Here is a 24,553-nt window from a genome sequence, read left to right as displayed (position 1 = left end):
TAAGCAACTCTCAAGAGGAATGTGGTTTGGGAGAGCAGAAGCCAAATGGAATGGACCTGTGGTCATTCACAGCTGTTATTCTCACCAGTGAGGAAAACATTATGAAATACCAAGGCACTTCCAAGTTCACACTACTCAGGAATTCCACTAGTTCCAGAAAAGCCCATTAATCATAACATGCACTTCATACAGTGCTTACTGCCAAGCATTCCTGAACACGTGCACAAACACACACTAGAAATCTGGTGTATCCTAGGAGTAGTGAGTAAATCAAATTCTAAGACTTCCACTACACCACAACTTGCTTCTCAAACTCTCATCTACTTGCTGCTGAACTGAAGAGTTACAGTGAAGTTTTAAGACAAGCAAGATAACACAGTCTGAATTCAGAACACCACAATACAGGTTGCAGCTGTGAGCACTGCAAAGTAATTTGACAGTTCCTAAATACAAGAAGCCTCCAGCTGGACTTGCATGCCTTTGGAACACTAGTCTCTGAAGCACACATGGAGTGCCTAATCAAAGTCCTTAGAAAGGCAGTATGCACCTTATCAAATCCTGCCTGTTGAAGAGAGTGCCTCATTCCAAATCTGTCACACCAGGCTCCCTCCACACTGCTCTGGCAGCACAGAAACAAGTGCAGAACAGGGGTGAGACAGTACTGGGTGGATGTACAGAGCCTCTGCTGCAAAGTGAACCGGATCTTGCACATTTCTGTGCCACCTACCAGAAGATAGCACCTTTAAAAGGCATTCTCAGATCTGAAACAACTTGACCTTCTGAAAACATTACACCCAGGATCTTGCTTCTAACACTTTGAGACTTAGTCAGAGAATTCTATCTGACTGCCTGAATAAACAGTAAATCACCTGTTTTAAGAATTTGGTAGATATAAAGTGAGCCACAGGCACTTACATCAAACTTTTGGCGAACTGAAGAAATCTTTTTCTTCCCTTTGGGTTTTCCAGGTTTAGTTGCAGAGCCACCCGGCCATGGCAGAGATCCAGCACCTTCTACAAATTGAAAAGAAAAAGAAACCAAAACAAACAGGCAAACAAACAACAAAAAAATAAACCCACAAAACACCCACTCAGTTGGTGTTGCTGATTTAGGGCCAGGATGAAACCCTTAACATTTGGCCACCTGTTAAGCCTCAACCCAAAATCAACAGCCATAGCAAAGAGGAAGGTCCTTTGAGGGGAGAACACTTTTGGTAGCTCCTCCCTTCCTTTGTCAGCCCCTTGCAACTTTGACTCACTCACAACACCCATGACTTATTGTCCACACACCACACAAAACCCATAGTGGAAGGAGAGAGATAAGCACAGCCTGTAAGAAAATCCAAAAGGAAGGAACAAGCCATTTGTTCCATCAGGAAGTAAGAGCTTGCCTGGAGCTCTTACCTGGAGTGGGTTCTCTCACCCACTCCTGGATCAGGTCAGATGCTAAACCATCTGAATTGAGCAGCCTGACTCCCCAGTTCTCCTTCAGCAAGATTTGTCAAGGATCCTTATTAAACATCACAGCTGATTGTTTCGTTACACTGAAGAGAAGGAGAGGAGGGAAGAACTGCCGAGGTCACTGAGCCCAGGAGCAGGATGTCATTAATGTGACCAGTCAGCAAACAGTTGAAAAAGAGGTTCTTGTTTAGTACCAATAAATAAATACTTTTGGTCATATCATCAGCTCAAAAGTCCACTGAACACTGTCTGACAGCTACCCCTACAGCAGGCCAAACCACATCGTGATAATCACACAGCTCTTGGCAAGGACAGCCTAGCAAATTTCCTGCTGACAGGTTTACAGCATCTGTGAGCAATTCATTCCTTCAGGAGAATTGGCTGCACTGCACTGGATGTGTGTGTGCTTGTTGGCAGGGAACAAGCACAACTCAGAGACTGGGCAGCCCTCTCGTGGCTACAGAGCAGCCTGTGCTGTGTGCCTCCAGCACCCTCCTGCCCCAGTTTGGCATTGCAAGTGAGCATCCTCTTCCTTTGGAGTGCAGCGTGCCCTGAGCATGCCCCACCTCAGGGAGCTTGGACAGCTCGGCTCTGAAGGCACTTCAGCTGCCCCCGAAGCAGAGCTGGAGCTCTGCTGCCAGGCAGTTCTGACAGCACAGCAATGTCTTGGACATCTTGGCCACACCTCAGCCAGAATTTGCCATTTCCTCTAGACAGGGACAAGAGGTGACAGCAGCCTTTCCACATCTCACCACCCACAGCCCAGCTAGCCTCACTGAGTGCTGACCAACACCCATCTGTGGTTCTGTCCTGCTCCCACAGTTCTCACCAGCTTCACACCAATCTGTGGGTTTATCTCTGGCTGCCCCAGTTGCTGTAATCAAGAATTAACTATGTTTAATTTGCTGTAGTCAGGACCTCATAAACACAATTATACCACAGTCCTGTTTGTAAGGAATGAGGCTGGCTAGAAGTCCTTGGCTATGGGGAGCTTCCCACACTCCCAGCTGGAGCACAAGCACCATGTCCTCTGCTATGGAAAAAAAAAATTCCAACAGGATCAGGTTCAGCTAGAGGATTCAGGTGAAGTTTTTGAATGGTCAGCTGCTAAGAAGGGATTAGAAACAACCTACACACACAGAGATGGCACATTCTCCCTATATTAAAAAAAAAAAAAACTTGACCAAGAAGTTTAGTTACATCCGATTAGAGAGGTGGAAACCCATAGCCTACAAACCCTGTTGTCAAAATCCATTGGTCAATTTAAGAAATTAAAAGATAATAAATAAAACCTCCCCAAAAATTGCAAGGCTGGTGTCACTGCTCATCAATACATCACAGGAGAGGCCCTAATAATGGAGCATAGGAAACCACTGTGGAGAACCACATCAAGTCTCACACAGCTCCTTCACAGCCTCATTTGTGACCAGAGAAAGTGCAATGGATGGAGATGGAAATTGCAAACACTCTTTTCTCTGACAATGTTCCACACATATAATAGGTTACAGCTAAGTCTGAATTTTTTAAATACCTTTTTTAAGAAAAATAATACAGTAGGTTTCAAATTAAATGGCAACTAAATTTATAGGCTTTGACAGATCTGAAAGATGCAACTTCATTGAATCTCAACGTGCACATTTAACAAGAACTTAACCAAACTCAGCTTAAAACAAGGAAAAGGTGAGATACAATCTCCTATTCCCCACTATAAAGAGCCCATGGCACAAATTTTGGTTCCTTTTCCAGGTTTTCATATTACCAAGCCTGACTTGCACTAGATGAAGAAAGCAAAATTTCCCTCTAGCATTCTAAGAAACCAGTACTTGCCTTCCTGGGCACAAATGACAAGGCTGGGTTGGCTCAGACATGAAACTTCAGAGATGAATGCAGCTTTTATTCATTCTTGCTAGCAAAGGAATCGGACCTTAACAAGGCACTGCTGCTCTGCCTTCAAAGATCAGCAAGAGATAAAAACATTTTTCTAGAAGCTGCCACATCTCTGCATGGCATCGTCATGATGGCACCAGCCAGTCCAGACAGAGCCTGTCAGGTTTGCCTGACATGCTACATGAGGAAAGGACAAAGATTCAGAGAAAGTCACCACAGAGAGAAGCAGACATAGAGAAAACACACATTTCCCACGCCTGTTTACTTGATCTTCAGTTCAGAGGGGCTTGTTTTAATTTTCTTGCAGGAACAAGGTATTCTGCTGATATTTGGCTGATATTCTGCTGACTCTCCTCTGCCAAAAACTCACACTCCCATTTTCTTACTTTTCCTCCCTTCTCAGTACTCTGGAGAGAAGCAAACACAAGCAACCTGAGCCAATCTCACAGCTGCAAGCCCTCTAAGCAAAGCCTGTGGACAAATCTGATGAAATAAAATGCTCCTGTTATTCCACATGAGTTCTAGTTCACGGAACCATCTTTTGATTGGCTTCAGAGTACTACTAAATAAATTAAATCCTTACATCACTAACTGAGGTTTTTGCAATTGTCTCAGTTTTATTGCTAACATTTAGCTAAGAAAGGAGGGAACAGTTCAAGCAAGATACATATTAACTCAAGAAACCTTGCTACTCTGAGTGCTTGCAACTGTCCAACAAACAAGGTCAGTCCATGCAAGGTTAAGAAAGGATGTAAGCCAGAGTCCCTCCTGAAGGACTTTCTTGGGGAAGAAGACATCCCAGCATGCTGGTTTGGGGTGGAAGATGGTTAATTTTTTTCCATGGTAGCTTGCACAGGACTGTGTATTGGATGTGTGCCAAGAGCAATGTTGGTAACACAGGGATGTTTTCATTCCTGCAGAGCACAGAGCCAAGGGATTTTTTGCTCCTCACCCCATCCCACCAGCTAGGAGCCTGGCAGTGCACAAGGACTTAGGACAGGACACAGCCAGGAGAGCTGACCCCAAATGGTCATCCTTCACATCAGAATAGACAACACACCTCCCTGCCTCTGCACCACCAAATCCCATGGCACAGAGGCTGGGCAACTGGGATTTCAAGTTGTTTGGGTGAGAGGGGGAAATGCAAAGCATCCTCAGAAAGGGTGACATTCACCAAGTGCTCCCCTAAATCCCAGGTGGAACCACTACTACAAGGTGCAGCAAAATTGGGATCAGATGGGTTTGTTTGCATGGTTCAACATATATTACAATCACTCCTGAAAAATACCTTCCCCAAGGGTTCTTATTCCAACAGGGTACAGTATCAAGTACAATTTTACCACTGACCATATGGTTACTTTTTTAATACAAAATAACATTTTAAGGATGGCTCTTTCCCCTTGTCTCTCACACCGAGGTGGAAAGTACATGCATCAGTAACCCTCACAACGGTGTGACAAGTGCCTCAAAAACACTTCTTTAAAGTTACTTATTTCCATGAATCATGAAGTAAACACCTTCTACCCAAAAGACAGTGTTAGACACAAAAGCCTGTTAGCTTTCCATTCTTACATGGAGGGGGGAAAAAGAAAGAGGAAAAAACCAAACCACAACACAAAAAAATACAACTAGCAGGTGTCAGACTGGTATCTATGGGAAGAAAAACAAATCTAGATGTTAAAAGCTAGTGTTCCACTGATACTGTATTTTCCTGGGTTTGCATGTACAACCCTACACCACACACAGCTGACAGGGAGATCTTGCCTGCAAGAGATCTACCAATAGCCCAGAAAGAGGCACCTCAGCACAGATCAGCTCCCAGATCATTGGGAGACTCTGCACTGATCTGTGGACTGCACAGCTGAGCTGCTGGAAGGGACTAGCAGAATGCACTGTTAGCTCCAGAGCACCAAACCACACCTTTAAGACCACACACCCATGATTAAACTGACTTTTTTTCCAAGCTGGCTTATGCAGTCTGTGGACACAGAGGCAGCCAAAGCTTGCCTGAAAGCCCTGGAGGTGACCAGCACTGGGAAAGGCCTAGCCAGCTGGCCATTTCCTGCTGAACCACTACAACCAGGCTTCTTCGGGGGCTCTGAGGGGAGCAGCTGCAATGGGACAAGAGAAAACAACCTCCAGAGACTTGGAAGTTAAAGAAGGTCAGGCAGGAAATAAGGAGCATATGGAAAGCACCTGTGGAGCAGCACCCTGCTCTGTGCTGGGGCTCCTGCCTTCCACACAATCCTAAACAGCCTTGGAAAAGGGACACCTGGGAGAGTGTGCTGAGGAATCCTGACCACACAGCTGCATGCCACGACTAAGTGGCATAAAGAGACTGGCTAGAGAGACAAGTGACATTCAGAACAGCTGAGCCCAGAGCATGCACACAGGAATAGCAAACCCCAACCTCAGGCACATGGCAAGAGGCCCTAGCCTACCACTGCCTCTGAGAAGCAAGACCTCTGAGCTGTGACCTGCATCCCAACACTCACAGCAGCTCACTGCTGAGCTCAGAGAACAGGCACTGCCTCCCTCCCCTCCTCGTTTAGACTCAGCTGCTCCAGGTGGTCATCAGGGGAATCACTGTTCCTGTGCGTTCTGCTTATAATCCAGCTGTAATTAACTACTCAAAGTTAAAAGCAAGGAGCAGCAGATTCAGATATAAACCTTCTGATTTACATGAGTCCAGACCCCTAAAGGGAACAAGTTTAGGACAAAAACACAAGGTGACATTAAAAACACAAGGTGTTTTTGTCGTTTAATCATGAGCGAACAAAGCAAGTTTGGAGGTGGGGGAAAATGAACATTTATTAAATGTTAGCACAGCTGGTAGAGTTCAGGACCAGCTCCAACACAAAAACCCCTGGGCAGCCATGATTTGGCAGGCATTATTTTCTCTAGCTACAACAGACACCTCAGTAACAGGTATTCTCTCAAAAACTCATCTCTCAGGTCTCAGCCCATGTGAGCTGTAACCATTTTTTCTCCCTTCCTACACAGCAGTTCCACATCTTGAACTGCAGCTCAGTTGCTCTTGCTGCATCTCTGGGTTGAGAGCTCTTTCGAAGGCCAAACAAAGCACACCTGCAACCCTGAGGACAGCCATTCTAGACACTCATCACAAAGGTAAAATGTAATTCTAGATGCTCACAAAGTTAAAGTGTTAGCTATCTGCAGATGACTGGGTTAATAGGTCAGAGCTCAACCAAGGCCCCCTGTAAGCACTTTTCTATCAGATATGTACTTGAAATCAAGATGAGTCAGGAATGCTCAGCTCACCACAACGACCAGAGGAGAGAGAAAGAGGTAAGCAAAGCACATCAAAGAGAAGGCTGCATCTGCCTTGACCCTTCAGCTCACAGCAGACACCAACCCAGAAATCAAACCAGATTATCACAGGCAGCAATCCAGCATCAGCCTCTAACCAAGCACACACAGCTTAGTCATAGAAGCATCTCTGCTGAAACATTATTTTGCTGCATTTTTACCTGTGTGGCAAAAAAAAAAAAAAATATGAATATAAAGGCTGAGAACACTGGGGTACTGTGCACACACACCCCAAACACACAAGTGGCAGGCACAGTGTTATACCAAGTGTTTAATGAGGCTTCTCAGGACTCACCTGGGGCAGAAACCAAGATCTGGCATCGGGTGAGAATAGCCAGGAGGAAATCGTTGTGAGAGTGGACTGTGGAGAGACAGAGCTCATTAGCAGCACATCAGTGCCCAGAGGCACCTCCTCAAAGCCATCCTACAGAAGCTCCCTAAGCTTTCCCACTGCTGTGCTCTCCCCACCTGCTCAGTCAATTTTCAATTTAAGTTGTTTTGAGAGTTTTCTTCTACTGGGCTGAGAATCTGTTACTGTGAGAACAACACAGAAGATAATACACACAGCACAGAAACAATGAGGTCAGTTCTCAGTGTTACACACCGAGCTGCTTGACAAGCCTGGTGTATGCAGCCAGTCAGAGGAGCAGCTGTCCCTCCTGTCATGCAGGCTCCCCACTGCAGTACTTTTGTTCTTGCTACAAAATACACCAAAATGAGAACCACAAAGATGAAGTCAACTCAAATAGCTTCTAACAAAACAGAACTTCATTGCAGAGGCTTTCTAGAACACAGAGTAAATGTGCACAAGAGAAAGTGAAAACAACTTCCAAGGCAGGCTCAGAGGGCTACAGGATCCTCTTTGGAGTCTGAGCACCAAAAAAACTCCCTGCCTTTCCCTACAGGAATCACAAACGTGGAAGCCAGGAGCCCCCACAATGAGCTCAGCAATGCCCACCCATGTGTGCAGACACACAGAGAAGCGAGGACCGGGGAACCTCGCCCTTCAGCACCCGCACCTGCCAGTGCCAAAGGCCAGGAAGGCCCTGCCTGCTGCAAGCGCACCCCGGTGACTCCAGGGCTCCCTCCCCTACTCCAGCTACAAAGGGAAAGCGCAGAAAGGACTGTGCCTCCACGGTGACATTAAAAACGGCTTTTTGGTTGCTCGAACAGCATGTTCTACATTTTTATAATACATTTCCGCAACGCCAAATTGCCTGTCAGTGCCGGGGTTACACAGGGACTTCCCCGTGCAGGCCAGGGCACCTCCCACCATTTAACCCCATTGCTGCCGGAGCCCTGGCAGCTGCTATTTCCCTCACAAGCACTTTGCCCGCTCGGGAAGCGCCGCGGAGCCTGGAGGAGCTTCCCAGGCCAGGCAGGGAAACGAACCACAGGTGTTACTTTACCATTGTCTTGCGTGAGAAGCCTGCGCGCTTCCAGGTCAAACTCCTCCTTGCTGATCTTCTGCTTGAACCAGAGCTTCAGGTTGGCCCAGTACCTCAGGAAGAGCAGGGAACCACAGAATCAATGCGGTTGGAAAAGACCTCCGAGATCACCGAGTCCAACCTCTCCACACCACCGTGTCAACCAGGCTCTTCCCTCCCAGCACCTCCGGCGAGGCGCAGCGGAGGAAGGGCGCTGCTCCCACACGCAGCGGCAGCAGCGCCGAGGCTCTGCAGGGACACGGCAGAAACGCGAGGGGCCGGGAGGGTCGCACAGCCCCGCACCCCCCGCTCCCCGAGGGCACTCACTGCTTCACGTTCTCGCCCAGCGCCTCGCTGAGGCTCTTCTTGGCCGCCTCCAGCTCGCTCACGTAGGTCGCCATCACGGCCGCCGCCGCCCGCGGCTGTCACGTGCCCGCGGAGGGGCGGCGGCGCGCAGGCGCAGAGGGCGCGGCGGCTCCGGGAGCAGCTCCGGGAGCAGCTCCGGGAATTGCACCGGGAATCGCACCGGGAGCCGCGGCCATGCCGGGGCTGCTGCTGGGGGATGAGGCGCCCAACTTCGAGGCGGACACCACGCAGGGCCGCATCCGCTTCCACGACTTCCTGGGAGACTCGTGAGCGCTTGGGGATGCGGCGGGAGCGGGGCAGGGTGGGATGTCCGCGCCGCCGGTGGATCCCGAGGAGCGGGGACGGAGCGGGGCCGCTCACCGCGTTCCTTCCTTCCGCCCCCGCGAGCCCCGTGTCACCGCCGGGCACGCGGCACGGTTCCGGGGGCTTGCTCCAAAATGTGGGTTTTTCTCGTGGGGCCGGGGGCCGGACGCGGCGGGATTCCCGGGGAGCGCGGCGGGCAGAGTCGCCCGTCCCCATCGTCCCCGGAGAGCGAGCCGAGCTCCCGGGGAGGGAGAAGAGGCAGCGCCCGCGGCGCGGCAAAGCCTGGCCTGCCGGAGCGGCGCTTAGCCCAGGGCGGTCCCGGGGGCCGGCTCGGCGTCACGGACGAGTGCGAAGGTGTGCGGTGACAAAGGGCTCGGTTCCTGCCGGGCACCATTCCCGCAGAGCCGCTGCTCCCTTCCCGACGCGGGCACGGCGCCTTCGGGACTCGCTCCCGGCAACGCTTGGCAGGCTTGAATCGCCCTTCTGCCGGCATTGTGAGCTTGGGCAGAGGGGGGAAAAGAACCCTCTGAGCTTCAGCCCTTCTGACACCGGCTGTTCCGGCCTGGTCACACAGCGGGCACCTTCCTCCTCGGTTGTTTGCTGCTGTTTGCTCAGGGAGTGTAGTTACTGTCGGAAGAGCCTCGTAGCGCCAGTGGCCAGGTCGCTGCCCCATAAATTCCTGGTGACCCGTGGCAGTCACACGGCTCTGGCAGGGCTGCAGGGGCCCTCACCTGACCCCTCCAACTGCGTTCCCAAGTTTCTCAGACAGGACTTTCCCCCCCTGCTGTGGTGCTGGGGGTCCGAATGAAGGTCGCTGCAGCAAGGTCTGTGTGATTTGAGCCGAGAAATGGTGGAACGAGTCTCTGGCAGGGAACTTGAAGTGCTGGGGGTGGCTTTGCTGTAGGGGAAATCCTGGGAGCCTTTTTGCTCCAGCTCGTCCTGCTGGGCTGCATTGCTGCCTTTCTCTGTGCACTGCTTACCTTACCCGGGAGGTGCAGGATTAGCGTTTGCCCGCTCTAAAAACTCAAAATCCATTGCTGCCAAGCTGTGGGCAACAGCCAGGTGGCTGTGTCATTGTAACAGGAGCCACAATGTGATGTTAACTTCTGGCCTGGGTTAAGGGCTTGGTCCTATCCCATTCTTTCGAGTTGCATAATACACATTTGTGTGTGTCTCCTCATGGAGATGAGGTGCAGGGGTAGTGGCCAGGCTTGTGAATCAGTGACCATCTCTGCAAGAACCTGGCTGGCAGGCTGGCCAGCCATCCCCTCTCACACGTGGGGTCTCTGGGCTGCACTGTACACGTGGCTCCCCCAAACTTCCTCACACGGCACGGTGTCCACCTCCATGTGAAGAACCATGGCCTATTCCAGCATCTGCTGTAGGATCCTGGAGGGAGGGTGGGGAGAGAGGTGCAGGGAGTTTTTCAGAGCGGGGCTTAGCTCGTGGAAGTTTCTAGTGATAGGGAAGGAAGAGTTGCCAGGGCAGGAATTCCTCACCAGAGAGACGAGCTGTTCCTGCACTCCACGCCGTGCAGTCTGCACAGCTTTTTGTCTGCAGCACAAACCAGAACGCCACCTGACCTTCACAGCAGCTGCTTCCCTCCCCTTGCAGGTGGGGCATCCTGTTCTCCCACCCGCGGGACTTCACCCCCGTGTGCACCACGGAGCTGGGCCGGGCGGCGAAGCTGGCCCCCGAGTTCAGCAAGCGCAACGTGAAGATGATCGCGCTCTCCATCGACAGCGTCCAGGACCACCTCTCCTGGTGCAAGGTACGGGCTCTGGGGAGGCTTCAGGGGGCAGCTTGTGCTGCTGCCTCGCTCCAAAGGCCGCAGGAGACGCCCACGCAGGCTTGGAGGTACAAGTGTCACGTCCCAAAGTGTGGCGGGGCTGAAATTCAGAGCAGGAATGGGGAAGGTCCTCTCCATCTTCCTGGAGCACCCCGCAAAGTCCAGGGTGCTCTTTGCACTTTGATGCTGATGCCTTGTGAAGGCTGAGCTAGAGCAGAGGCCGGACAGAGATAAAGTAGGGATTTATTAAAAGGCCTCAATGGATCCATCTTGGGCAGCACAAGAGCCCAGCCAGGGCTGCACCCAGGTGAACCCAAAATGGTCACAAAATGCACAACTGGTCATGGGGTCTCTCACTTTTATAAGTTTTGGTTCATTTGCATATTGGAATTAATTGTCCAATTCCAGCTTTAGCCCATGAAGTCCCACCCTTCTTGTTTTTCTCTCTCCAGCCCACGTTGTTTGTGCTCTTGGGCCTGAGATTTGGATCATTTGTCCCTGGTCCCCAGCTGGAGAAGGAATTGTTTTGTCTCCCTGGTCTGTGCAGAGAGCTCACCATCCCATAATATGAAGCTCAGACCCACACACTAAAGCAGCACAGAATCTGAAAAATATAAAAGCTAATACCTGAGGCATCAATACAAGAGGAAAACAATATTACTGCTGTCCCACCACTAGCTGAAAGGGTTAAAATGCATGGAGGTGATGCCAGAACCTCAGAGGAAGGCAGCCTACCCACAGACCCTCAGGAAGTTCTGTAATAAAATAGGAAAGGAAAAGAGGCATCAGAAGTGAGGAGAAAATTGCAGTTCATGCTCAGGCAGGGAGGAGAAAACAGAGGACAAACAGAGACATGTTAAATATAAAACCACAAATAGGTGAACATGAGGGAGCATTAAAAAAAGGTGGAAATGGAACAACTCAGTGAAGGAACTTGCAAGGAACTAAAGAAAAACTTCAAAGGCAGCCTGTGTGTGCTACCAGGGAGAATGGTTCCAGGGCTAGAGGTGGTAGGGATCTAAAATGAGTATTTCAGACAGAAATGGCCAGAGTGTAAAAATCCTTGGGTGAGTTACCTGCCACTCTCTGAGCTCTTAAAACTGGGGATGTTCTCAAATATTTTCCAGGGGTAAGAATTGCATGCAATAAGAGGCATTAAAGGTGAGAAATTTCTACACTCATTTGGACATTACTTTGTGACTGACCGGCTTTAGAAATTAGCTAATTGCCTTATTGCTTAAATCGACCTTTGTACCTGAGTGGTGCATGGCCCATGTCCCAGCAAGCCTCAGAAGGGCCTGGGAAAAGCAATGTGCAAATCCCAGTAAACGAGATTTCTGTGCTGCTCAAACTGGCTGAAACCAGCAGTCAAATTAGCAAATAACATGTCATTAGAACAGAAAGTTTGTGTTGTGCTTTTGTAAGGGAGACTCATCTGCTGGTTGGCTAAAGCTGCAATGTTAGGGTGTTGCTGACTTCTGCAAAGGCTTTGAATTTGCAAGCAGCTTTTTCATGAAGTCAGCTCTGTGAAGGGCAGGCTCTTTCTTGCAGGAAAGCAGGAATTTGTGTAAAGGGAGGGAAGTGCTGAGCTCTCAGGCCTGCAGGGATGTGTGGGGTTCAGCAGACTCAGGTGATCTGGAAAAGAGATGAACAATGAGCAGACGCTGCTGATCCTGTGGAATTATTCACACAGCACAACCTCAGGTGAGACCAGGAGAAGTTGCAGAACAGCCTTGGTGCTGGTTGAGGAGAGGCAGAGCAGGAAAGCCTTCCAGAAAAACCACAGAAAGGCTTTGAAGCTGTGGGGAGCTTTCTGTGAGGCTGGGAGAAGCCATGGAGACAGTGGTTTGGAAGTGTCAGCTCAGCACCTGTCAGAAAGAAACAGGTGAAAATCCTCCAGAGCTAAAGATCCAATTGGTGAGGGCAAATCCACAGAAGGCTGGAGCGTTCCATGCAGCCTGTGTTTCACTGGATTGAACTGAGAAGAGTGAGCAAAATTTTGGGCAGAACCCTCTGTGCAGCATTCCCAGCCACACCTCTGCTTTCTGTCTGGATGAAGCTGCTTTTACCTGGAGCACGGCCTGCAAGGCAGCAAGTGGGCAAGAGGGGTGCTGAATTCCTGCATGAAACAATAAAGAGACTTCTGCTTGCTCTGCTGCCAAATTTCAGTGGGCAGATGAGATCTGCCTGGAGAGGTGGGGCCAGAGTGCAGCCAGTAATCCTCCTGTCACTTTGTGCAGCTGTGCTTTCAGCCAGAGATGTCACAGCTATTCTTAGCCATCCCTAGCCACAAAACAGAGGCTTGCTCCAGGACTGGGAACTCTAGCTCAGCCAGGGATTGATCCCACCCTCCCACCTCCCCAGGTAGGAGGTTGCTGCTTCTCCAAGGGCTGGGTGAATGCCTGAGCTCCCTGAGCAGGCCTGCCTGGCACGTGCTGTGCCTGTCAGAGGTTTCAGTGCTCTCTTTGGCCACTGATACCTGCACCTTGGTGAGTCGGTGGTGAATCAGTCCCTCCAGTGATGTCTGGTTTCAGCTCGGACTCTGGAAAGAAAATTAGTGACGAGGGAAGGGAGTCATGGGTGTTTTATTGCAACACAGTGTGTTTTGTGAGGCTGTTTTCTAGAGCTCCCCAGGCCAGGAAATTACGTGCATTTTGGAACAAGTTACACTCCACAGGATTCAGATAATACTTCTCAGAAACTCTCCTCATCCTCCAGCCCTGCTCTAAAGAGAGGTGGGGGGTGGGTCTCATTTGCTGATGTCCATCTGCAGCCTCCCGTGACTCTGTGGAGCATTCAGCTGCATTTCTCCTCAGCTGAACTCTCCAGCTCTGCTTTCCTTCCCCGCTCTGCTCTGCCAAGGCAGGTTTGCAGGACAGCAGAACTGATTTCCTGCTTCCTTCCGAGGCAGGCCTGACCACAACCCAGCTGAGATCAGTGGCCCCTTTCTGCAGAGCCCTGGTGACACAGAAAGGCCTGGGGAGAAAACAAGCAAAGAGCAAAGCTGGAAAGGAAACATTTGGCCACGTTTGTACCACTCGACCTGCTTGCAGCATCCTGAGCAGCAGGGGCAGGGCTACAGCCCCTTCTGTCAGCAGCAGCAGCAGCCATGGGGGGCTGAGGAGGGATGCAGGGCCTGCCTGCTCTTGCTGCTGTTGGTGTGCTCTGAGCAGAGCCAAGGGGCAACATTTCCAACCCTGCCCTCCCTGAGTTCCCTCTGAGCCTGCTCCCCCACATTCAGGGCCTGGAGAAGGCAGAGAGGTTTGTACATTGAGTTATCAGCTGAGCTGATAATGCAGCACAGCAGCGCGAGGGAGGCTCACAGCAGCATTGCAGCCACTTTTGTCTCCTTGCAGCATGAGAAAGGGTGGAAGGAACAGGCTGCCCTGTTCTGGGGCAGGAGCCTTGAATTCTGCTTGCTTTGATGCTGGCAGCTGCTCTGCCTGGGCTGCCTTGAGCCCAGTGTGACCTGTGAGGGTGGTACTGCAGACTCCAGGGATAACTTAAATGCTCTAGTCGAGTCCAGACCAAGTTTGGAGATGCTCAAAATACATTTTTTTTTGTGTGTGTATTTGTGAAGCAGGTCTAGTTTGGACCAGTACAACCTCATAAACCATGGTCACGAGGCAGAGCCTTCAGGGCTGTGGAGGGGGGTGGTTTTCTCTCTGTCCCAGGCATGGTTCAGAAAGGAGTGAGCAGCGTCCCAGCACTTGCACTCAGGCTTCCACTGTAGTTTTTTGAGAGCCTTTAGTTAAGTAAGCTGCAAGTGACTCACTGAACGGAACACCCTTGCACAAGACCTGTGGAGTGTTGGACCTTTCTTTGTCAGCTGTAGCGTTGCTGGTTTGCTCTGCCACTAGAGAAACAACTCCTTAGGAGCACAGTCCAGTTCAGCTGTGACACCTGTCAGCAGTGCTAGGGGAGAGAACTGGAAGGGGGACTCAGTTCTCAGTGAAAGGTGGTTAAACCTCTCTGTGTCACTAGTACAGGCAGGAATTAATTCCCTGTTGCTCCATACCCACTGCCTGGGCAAAGGAGCTGCTGCACGGGCTATGAGCACAGACAGCCTAAGAACTGACCTCAAGAACAAGGCACGAGAACAAGCCCAGCCTGGCACAAAGGTTTCTGGTTTGTCACCTGCTTTCTGGAAGCTTCATGGAAGGCCATGAGCCCCTGGCTCTGCTGTCCCGGCCTGAGGCCTTGGGGCCAAGCGGGTCAGGAGCTCCTGGTTCTGCCTGGCCTCTGGCTCTGTGCTGGTGCCACAGGAACATCCCATGGCTTTGTCCCTGCAGGACATCAATGCCTACAACGGGGAACAGCCTGCAGAGAAGCTGCCCTTCCCCATCATTGCTGACAAGAACCGGGAGCTGTCCGTCAAGCTGGGCATGCTGGACCCGGACGAGCTGGACAAGGACGGGATGCCCCTGACCGCGCGTGTGGTGAGTGCCTGGCCTGCCATCCTGCCCTGTGGCTGTGGGGCAGCTTGCCTGGATGGGCATGGCCATCCTCAGGAGCTGGGATGGCTTCCTTGGGCTGGAACCATGGGTTCTGTCACAGCGACCCATCGATCCTCATCGTGCCTGTCCCAAACTAGTTTTTGTCAGCGCTTGATCTGCTGGACTTTCCCTTTCCCATCACCTGCTTGCACTAGAAGGGCACAAGTAGCAAAACAGGCTGGCATTGGGCACAGGAGCTCCCTGGGCATCAGTTGTTCTCTAGATCCCCTCCATGGCATCTCCCCTGCCCCAACACCTGTGGTCAAACAGCTCCTGGGACAGGAAGGAGCATCAGGGCTGAGCAGGTCCAGCAGAGCAGTCGGACAAATGTGCCTGACACCGACACCGTCTCCCTGTGCTCAGGTGTTCATTTTTGGCCCGGATAAGAAGCTGAAACTCTCTATCCTGTACCCAGCCACCACTGGGAGAAACTTTGATGAGATCCTGAGAGTGGTGGACTCCCTGCAGCTCACAGCATACAAGAAGGTCGCTACCCCTGTGGACTGGAAGGTGAGGAGCAGGGCAAAGCTCACAGCCAGGCACTGGAAACGGGCATTGAAATGGCAGCCAGCCTCCCTTGGAGAGGCACCCACAGGCTGGGGGAAGCAGCAGCTGGAGGCAGCCTTGCCTCTGAAGGCTCCTGTTTCCTGCAGCGTAAGCTCCCAGTGGGTTGGGCCAGCTCGGCCAGCTCGCCCACCTCCCAGGAAAGCAGATCTTTCCCCAAGGGTTGGAATCAGGGGGGAGCCAGCAGCACCTGTCCAGGGGTGCCTAAACTATAGGAATGGATGAGCAGACATGGGCCAGCTGTGCTCTGTCCAGCATCGCAGAGAGGCTCAAACTCCCCGCTCTTTACTCCCTGTTCCCATGGGAGTGCCATGGCTGTAGGATGCCATTGGCAGGGCTGGCAGATGGCACAGCTCCCCCTTTGGATATCTCCCATGTCTCCTGGTGCAGCTCCCACTCCGCCCTCACTGCTGGCTCCAGGCAGGGGACATGCCTGGGGCACGAGGGCTGAGCGCTCACAGGGAGGCAGTGCCACCCGTGTCCAGCCCTGCCAGCTCCTGACGGTCCCCATTTGTCCCCATCCGCTCCCCAGCCCGGTGACAGCGTCATGGTTGTGCCCACCTTACCTGACGAGGAAGCCAGGAAGCTCTTCCCCAAAGGAGTCTTCACCAAGGAGCTGCCGTCGGGCAAGAAGTACCTGCGCTACACCCCGCAGCCAGAGTGAGGGGTCGGTCTGTCTGTCTGTCTGTCCGTCCTGCTGGGATGCCGGAGCCTCCCCGAGCCCAGCTCCTGCCCCTCCGACACCGCACGATCCACGGCCTCGTCCCGTCACGCCGCTGCTGCGTGGCAGCACTAAACCAGCCCTCCCGTCCCCTCCAGCCCACGCCCCCTCAGAACCAAACCCTGGCTGTTCTCCTGCCTCGCACCAGCCCTGCCAGGACGACACGGGCAGGCCACTGGGGACCCTGGGGCTCCTGCTGTGGTGTCTCTCCCGTTTAGTCCCAGCCATGAGGCGTGGTGAGAAGGGGTGTCCTGCTGGGACAGGGAGCTCTGGAGGCTCCAAGCTGCTGCGTGCCTTTCAGAGTAGCCATCTAACCTTTGGTCCCATGAGTAGGGGAGGAGCTGCAGAGCCAGATCTCTCACCTCTTAACTGCTTTCTCGTCTCTTGCTGGAAGGTGACGGTTTCCAGGTTTTGTGGAAGAGGGAATCAAGCAAATAAACTGACCTTCAGTACTACCTGCAGTGTCCCTTGTCTGTCTCTGCTGGCCCCCACGGCACCCTGCAGCATTTGCTGTGTTCCCTGTGGCCACGCAGCTGGGATTGGTGCCCGGGCTCTGGAGGAGGGTGGCAGCAGCACAGACTGCCCTTGTTCTTGCTCTGCAAAGAAGGCGTTTTGGAAAGACAGCTTGTCCCAGGGCGCACGGTCTCAGACAAGGCAGTTGTGCTTTCCCTGCTGGGAAGGAAGAATATGCCTCAGCCTGGCCTGCCCTTGGCTGCAGGGCAGAGGGTCCTTCCCTGCTCCTAGGGCGTGAGCAGGCACGACAGGAGCCATGCAAACTCCTGCCTGCTCTCCCACACCTCCATCTCAGGGATTTGTCAAGAGATGAGCCATCTTTTAATGTAACAGTAGGAAAGAAGGCTGCTCACTGAATAGCTCAAAGGGTGGCTGCCAGCTTCCCTCAGTGCCCAGCACAGCCAGCAACGCTCAAAAGGAGCGGCTGTTAAAGAAAGCAGCTATCTTGGGGCACAAATGTACCCTCCCCAGCAAGTGGGACTGGTGGGCTTGATGTTCAAGGTGAGCAAAGCACTGAATGCAATGAGATCCCCCTCTAGACTAAACCTCAGCCAGCACGCACAACCCTCTTTCATTACCCCTCCCCCCAAAAAAAGGGGTTTATTAATTTTTAATTGCCTTCAGGAACTATGCAGTGAATATTGGTGTATTTCCCCAAATGGCTTTTAAATGAACCTTCATTATGAAACTCCATATTATTCCCATGTATTATTTTGACTGGAAGATAGGAACAGTTGGTCTCTGGGCTGACTTTTGTCCTCGCTCTTCCACTCTGCAAGAAAGGGGAGAGGGAATCTACAATTTCAAAAGGGAAACATCTTTTTTCAGTGTAGCTTTTCAGCCTCATCAAGCCGGGCAGCTTTCCCATGGCTGGGCTGCATGAACTTTTGGGCTTCTTGCTGCTCCCTCACTTTGACCTGGTTTCCTAAGGGAAAAAGGAATGTCTGCCCCCTCCAAGCTTTCCAACCAACTGCCCAATTTTCTGGAAGTGTGAGGACACAGCCCCACGGCAGCTTTTGTGCCAGCAGGCTGCTCAGAGCATCCCCCTGGGGAAGGGCACTGGCAGGGCCAGCACAACCTCTCTGGGACGCCACAGAAGCCACCTGCAAGTCAGGACAAAGTGGAGCAAATCCTGTCACCAGACCCAAGGGCTTAAAGCCAGCAGGGACAGCCACTGGTGCCACTGCTGAGGCAGGCAGGGGCTGATTGATATTCCATGAATTCCTGCCTGCTCCCCGGTACTGCCATGGCCCCAGAGGTACAAACCAGCCAGAGACACTCAAGCAAACGCAAGGTTTGGCTCCAGTACAGCTCGAGTAGTTTTCTTTTAATCCCAGAGAAGTGAAATGCAACATTTTTCGAGTTGGTAATAACATCCAGAGACAGAAGTCCAAGCCCCCTACTAGGTAAAGTCATTTGTGTTTAAGGCACTCTGCAAAACCAGCTTTCCTCTCTCTCTGATTTTCCCCACGCGGCAGCAGAATACCTGGTTTGGTCTGTTCTCCATAGTGACATTCGTCCATCCTGGCTCCTCCCGCCCTCTCCAGGAGCTGGAAACAGCAAATCCAGCGGGAGAAGCACCAGGAGGCCGGGTCAGTAAACAGGGATGGGCAGGGGAGGGAGCACGGGGGCTCCAAGCTTCTGCAGGGAGGGGGCGAGCACCGGGTGCCCTCCCTGCAGGCACCGGAGTGGTTCCCCCTTGCTTCCCCTCTCTGTCAAAAAGGGGATGGGACCGTGGGGACCCCACAAGCATCTCTCCCCAGAGGTGCTCCCAGCAGCACCCCAAAATGCAGGGGGCTGGGTGTGGGGGAGACCCAGCTGCCCCCACTGTGCAGCAGAAATGAGCCCCCCCCCCGACTTCCAGTTGTCAATAAATACCAATAAATAACTTAAATAAATAAATAGATAAATAGATAAATAGATAAATAAATAAGGGACCCGAGGATGGGAAGGAGCACCCCGAGGCTCAGGGCACAGGGAGCGTGAGGGTGGGCATTTCCATGAGCTGCCCCTCCCTGAGATAACGGGGTGCTGGTGGGGAAGGGGGGCACAGGGAAAGCATCCCATGGGGTGAAGCCCAGGGGTCTGAGTGCTCACCCAGCTGCAGGGAACGAGCCAAACTCAGACTCCTACATGGGAACTCTCCCCCACCACCTTCCCTCCTTCCTCTGAGCACCAACAGCCCCAGAGCTCCGTCTCCACCCAGGTGTGAACGCGCACCTTTTCCAACATGCAAAATGCCTGCACGTTTCTGTAAACGCTGTTTGCACGTGTTTCTTTGCGAACAGTTTTTGCAAACTTTTTTTTTTTTTCCCCCTTCTTTTTTAACGGGGAAATGCCCACAAAGACAACCCACGCACCAAACCGAGTTAAGTGCATCAAATCCAGCTGTCAGAGGAGCGGGAGTGGGAGCCTGGCAGAAGCCTGGAGAGGTGAACACAGGCACGGCCCTGGGGCTCAGCCAACACCTGCCTGCAGGCTGGGGCAGCCCTGGGGCGTCAGGCACACGGCTACAGCCAGGCATGGAGCCTGACCCTGGCACCAGGATGTTGCAGACATTCATGGAGAAAAATTCAGCTACTTCTGTGTCATGGCATCAGCCATGTGCCAAGGCTCAGGCTGGCCAGCAAATCCCGAAAGGCGGCGATGCTGAATTCAACAGCATCCCTGCAGCAGCGTCCCCACTCTCCCAGACACTGGAGCCACGGCAATGCCACAGCAGCTCCCCAGGCTGACAGCAGCATGCAGCCACTTCCCATGGGTTCTGGGGAGCTGGCACACACAGCCTCTGGACACAGCATCCTCTCCCAGCAGGAAGCCCACCTTGGGAGCTACCTGTTTGTTGGGGAACCCCTTCCTCTGGCATTTTAGCTCTGATGCTGCCAGAGATGTTTCTGTCCCCCTGGGTCAAAAGTATACACCTGCCTTACTGCAAACCAAAAGGTACTTACCCCTCCTCCCCCAGTCCTTAAGGAAAATTGTATTTCAAGTTTCTAGCCCCTCTCCACACACACTTTTTGAGAAACAAAACATCAGCGATGGCAAAAGTTGCCATCGGTCCCACACCAGGACAAAACCACAGTCTCACAAGAGCAGGACATCTTCCCATACCAGCAAGCTCCCTGTGGGAGCTCTGCTGTAGAAAACACAGCAAACCAAAGCTCAAAGCCCCCTCTCCCTCCAAACCTGCCCCACAGCAAGGCTGTAGCCCCTGCAGAACCCCGACATAGGCACGGAAAGCAGCAGGTTCCCAGCCCAGCGGGAGGCCAGGCGGGAGGAGCAGGAGCGCTGGCCCTGCCAGAGGGAAATGTTGCACCAAGGCATCCAAAGGAAACGCTCCCAGAGGAAAAATAAATAAAGAACTGGATCAGCAGCAAACACTACTGAGGGCAATAAATAGCATGGGGATTTCACAGGGATTTTTGGTCTAAGATGCCTCGGGAGCCCCTGTGCTGGCGGGGCCCGGGGTGCACGGAAATGTCACCCAGCGCTCCTCCCCAGGCTGTCATGCCAGTGGGATAGCACATGGACCTTCCCAGCAGGAATGGCCTGCATCCCCAGGGCAGCACAACCTCCCTGCAGTGTGAAGAAGGCAGGAGGAGCTGGAGGAGCTGCAGGGCTGCTGCCGGGGAGGACAGAGCAGAGAAAGCAGCAAAAGCTGTAACCACCTGCCCAGGAGTGATGGAGCACCCAGAGCAGCAGCAGCACAGCCATGGTTTATGCCTCTGCTGCAGCTCCGGGGTGAGATCCTGGGAACTGCCAGCTGCATCCCACAGCACCGTGCTGCCCCACGGACCAGCTGATGCCAGCCATCCAGGCAGCAAGGAGTGAGGAGAAAGGCAAATAAATCCCCCTGCGACCCCTCCCAAGCACGGCAGCAGCAGGAGGCAGCCCCCAGGCAGCACATTCACCTCCCCCTTCCCAGGCAAACCCAGGCCTGCCCTGAACAGCGTCCACTCACATCCCTGCCTTCCACAGAGCTTGGGGAGGTACCACAAAGCGTGCTGGCCCCTCCACTGGTGGCCCGGCCAGTAGCCACCCTGCTCCATGGGTGGCTGGGGAAGAGGCCTCCATGTGAGCCAGCATTTGCGTGGAAAACAAGCAAGCACCCAACTTCTAGCAAGGGAGTGGGGTGTGCGGTGAAGCGAAGCGAGTCCAGGGGTACCTCTGGGCTGGGTTGGTGCCACACACACACAGAGCACCCGGGCTGGGAGAACGGCACCGCTCCCCATTTCCCACTGGGCTGAGAACCCCTTCTGCTCCCGTAAGAAAAGGGCCAGCGGGACTCGGGAGGGGAGGCTGAGGAATGCAAAGACGTAGTGCACCTTAAAACAAAAGGACATCTAACCTGCCCTTAGACCTCACTCCAAGACAGAAAAGAGCTATGGCATCTCCTACACTCACAACTACTCCAAACACACCCGGACGCATGCAAAACGTGTCCCGCTCCCGCCGGGCTGTGGAAAACCCCTCCCGGGCAGCGGCACCGGCCAGCACCGGGCTCTGCCCCGTCCCACCCCACTGCCAGCCCTCCCGCCCGGTCCCAGCGGGCAGGCCAGGGGCGGATCATCCATCTGAAATGCATAGGTACGGACATGGCAGGGACACAGGGCAGCCCCCGCTGGCAGCAGGAGCAGCCTCTGCTTCTCCCTGCGGCTGGGTGGGAAGCAGCGTTTGCCACGGGCACGGTTCAACCACGCTCGTGCTCCTCGTGCTGCCCTGCGAGAAAAGTCGAGTCCTTTATGTCAGACGGCCTCTGCACCAGCTGCAAGTACTCCATTCTGCTTCCTGGGAAACCCTCCAGCTCAGCGAACCCTCTTGTGCGCCCTTGTGCCAGCCAGGCTCTATTTCTGACCGAGGAGGAGCCACGTTTCCAACCACAAAAACAAAGGCAGGAGAACCCGAGAGGTCTGCTTTAGCTCGGCAACCCTGTTGGTCTGCCGCGGGCTGGGGGCACCCAGGTCCTCCCCTGCCCTACTTGGGAGGTATCACCACGATGGGCTGCCCTCGCTTGGGTCTCCACATGAGCACCTGGGCGTCGTTGGCGTTGGGCTTCACTAGTGCGTTTGGTGGGATGGGCTCCATCCTGCTGAGGATCCGCGGCTGCTCCTGCTGAGTCCTGCCCACCAGCCGTGCCCGCTGCCCCAGCAGCTGCATGGGGTCCACCTCAATGTCCACTCGCATCCTCCACTTTATAGTCTGCAAGATGATCTTCTCCTTGGTGGTGGTGTTCATGGCCACGAGCCACGTGGTAAAGCTCTGGTCTCTTTTAATCCTGGTCAGCAGCGGCACGTTACTGTTGCTCACGGGCACAGCCCACGTCACGCTGGGGTAGAAATTGTCGTTCATGCTCACCGAGAACCTAGAGATCTTGTTAGTGGGCCCCACCAGGGTCACGGTTTCTGTGGTGTTTCCATACCAGGGGTAGCTCACCCCATCCGAATCGCTGATGGCTTTTACTCGCCCTTCTCGCAGGTCGGGCAGCTCCCAGCTTGACCTAGTGAAGAGGAAGAGGAAGATGAGCAGGGAAATGGCAGCAACAGTGCCTGGCAAGGGATGGGGAAGCCAGCAGCACAGGGACCCTCTGCCTGCCTGCAGCAAACTCTCAGGGACAACCCTGAAGAACAAATTCAGCTTTGGTTCCTTGAGCACGTCCAGCTCGAGCCTTCGCTCTGCCAACACAATGCCATTTAAATTAACCTGCAATTAAACTGACTGGGCCAAAACCCACTGCTGAGTCTCTGTGGGGTCACTCTCTCCTTAACGAGCTCCTGTGCTGGAGAACAGCCTTCCCTGTCCCCCAGCTGCAGCACCGTGACCAGGGCACGGGCCCAGCCCACCGGCAGCCCCCTCCTGCAGGAGGAGGCCTGCCTTAAACACCCAGACACCTGCAACAACTGAATCCCACAATCACGCCTGCCACCGGCACGATGAAATCCCTGCAGTATGGCCAGGGGGGAGGAACTCAGCCCAAATCTCCGGCCACACTACCAACACCGCGCGGCTACGGCGAGGCCTGCGTGGCAACAACGCCCAAGAGGCCTTGCAGCAGAGGGGCTGGGGCCACACTTCTGCCCTCCCTCCAAGCGACCACCTCCACTCGCTCCAATGTGCCCAAGTGCTCCAGTGCCCCACGCACACCAGTCTGTCGTGGTACAAGGACACACAGGCAGGCAGCACAGGGACCTGCTGTTCCCCCAGCACCCACAGACCTGTGGCACCAGCAGCAGGAGTCCACCAGCAAGCTGCAGAACAGACCCCTCTGGACATCTCCCCTCTTTTCCAAAGGTAGAAGACACAGACAGAGAGCCAACAGCTTTGCCCCTCAGCATCCCCACAACTCACGCTCAGCCTCGGTAAAGGCTGTTTTCTGGCTGCCACTTCTGCCCAGCACCGCAACCCTTCCCTCTTCTAACACTAGCCAAGGGGGCAACTCCGCCAGCACTGCCCGCGCTCCAGTCCCAGTCCCAAAGAAGAAGCGATGCTTGGTGGGAGACAGCGGCCAGAAGGCCCCAGAAGGGCGAGGTCCGGGCCAGCGGGGGGACGGTGCGGGAGCAGCTGTGGGGCACGAGGAGCAGGAACTGTGGGGTGGGGAACGGGGCTGGGGTGAAGGTGTTGCCCGTGTGTGGCTGTGGCTGCAGAGGCGGGGTAGAGGGGCAGGACCCAGTGCCGGGGGTGCAGCACCAAATGCCGGGGATGCAGCACCCAGTGCTGGGGATGCAGCACCCAATGCCGGGGGGCAGCACCCAATGCTGGGGATGCAGCACCCAATGCCGGGGATGCAGCACCCAATGCCGGGGATGCAGCACCCAGTGCTGGGGATGCAGCACCCAATGCCGGGGGGCAGCACCCAATGCTGGGGATGCAGCACCCAATGCCGGGGATGCAGCACCCAATGCCGGGGATGCAGCACCCAATGCCGGGATGCAGCACCCAATGCTGGGGGTGCAGTACCCAATGCTGGGATGCAGCACCCAATGCCGGGGATGCAGCACCCAATGTCGGGATGCAGCACCCAGTGCTGGGGGTGCAGTACCCAATGCTGGGATGCAGCACCCAATGCTGGGATACAGCACCCAATGCCGGGGGGCAGCACCCGGTGCCTGCGGGCGGAGCAGGACAGGGGCCCGCACCGGGCAGCCCACGCTGTTGCCAGCCCGGGCCCGCCCGGACCCCCGTGCCCTCAGAGCCGTGCCCCGGTGCCCGCCCGCGGTGCTCACACGCCGAGGTCGCTGTAGGTGTTGTAGAACTCCATGTGGTTGCAGGCCTGGATCCAGCCCACCACCCAGGTGTGCCGCCGGGCGATGGGCGGCATGAGGACGCGGGCGGAGGCGCGGAAGTAGGGCGTGCGGTACCGCAGCACCACCGGCGAGCTCTCCTCGATGGCCGTGGCCGCCGGCTCGATGGTGGCCGACACGTCCGACACCACGATCTGCTCGCGGCGCACCCGCGCCTTGCAGGCCACACTCTGCAGGCACCCCATGGCCGCGGCCGAGCCGCCGTCACCGCGGGCCCGGGGGGGCGGCCGGTCCCGCCGCCGCCCGCCCGCCGCGCATCGCCGCCCGCCGCACGGCGCCCGCACCGGCGCCGGCAGGGCGAAGGCGCCGCCGCGTCTCTTTCGGCCCTCGCCGGCCGCCGTACGCCGGCCGCCGTGGGCACGTGCGCGCCGGTGGGCGGGGCGCGCCGGGAGCGCCGCG

At 54.4% G+C, this 24,553-nt stretch overlaps 3 protein-coding genes across 9 annotated transcripts in view; 1 reads left to right on the top strand and 2 right to left on the bottom strand.

Annotated features, from left to right (window-relative positions):
- TADA1 (transcriptional adaptor 1) overlaps positions 1–8,593 on the bottom strand; it is a 31,258-nt gene extending 22,665 nt beyond the window's left edge. For 6 of the 7 annotated variants that reach the window (XM_053950106.1, XM_053950104.1, XM_053950108.1 and 3 more), the window contains exons 1-4: positions 8,432–8,593; positions 8,087–8,178; positions 6,973–7,038; positions 916–1,013 (exon numbers count right to left, since the gene is read on the bottom strand). In XM_053950106.1, the coding sequence (XP_053806081.1) occupies positions 916–1,013; positions 6,973–7,038; positions 8,087–8,178; positions 8,432–8,505 (330 nt within the window). In that variant the 5' untranslated portion in view covers positions 8,506–8,593. The remainder of the gene's footprint in view (positions 1–915; positions 1,014–6,972; positions 7,039–8,086; positions 8,179–8,431) is intronic. The other variant, XM_053950103.1, reaches the window with a different exon arrangement.
- Positions 8,549–16,798, top strand: PRDX6 (peroxiredoxin 6). Its single transcript, XM_053950112.1, has 5 exons — positions 8,549–8,736; positions 10,388–10,544; positions 14,855–15,001; positions 15,422–15,568; positions 16,155–16,798. Exons 1-5 carry the CDS (start codon positions 8,645–8,647, stop codon positions 16,284–16,286), a joined length of 675 nt encoding a protein of 224 aa, XP_053806087.1. The 5' UTR covers positions 8,549–8,644; the 3' UTR covers positions 16,287–16,798.
- Positions 16,799–18,157: 1,359 nt separating this feature from the next.
- FAM78B (family with sequence similarity 78 member B) lies at positions 18,158–24,339 on the bottom strand. Its single transcript, XM_053950110.1, has 2 exons — positions 24,077–24,339; positions 18,158–22,353 (listed from the first exon to the last, which is right to left on the bottom strand). Exons 1-2 carry the CDS (start codon positions 24,337–24,339, stop codon positions 21,831–21,833), a joined length of 786 nt encoding a protein of 261 aa, XP_053806085.1. The 3' UTR covers positions 18,158–21,830.
- Positions 24,340–24,553: the final 214 nt, after the last annotated feature.

The sequence above is a fragment of the Vidua chalybeata genome, chromosome 9 (genome assembly GCF_026979565.1).
Source record: "Vidua chalybeata isolate OUT-0048 chromosome 9, bVidCha1 merged haplotype, whole genome shotgun sequence".
NCBI classification, from domain to species: domain Eukaryota; kingdom Metazoa; phylum Chordata; class Aves; order Passeriformes; family Viduidae; genus Vidua; species Vidua chalybeata.
The sequence above is the reverse complement of the archived record's forward strand: the minus strand, read 5'-3'. Positions and strand labels throughout refer to the sequence as shown.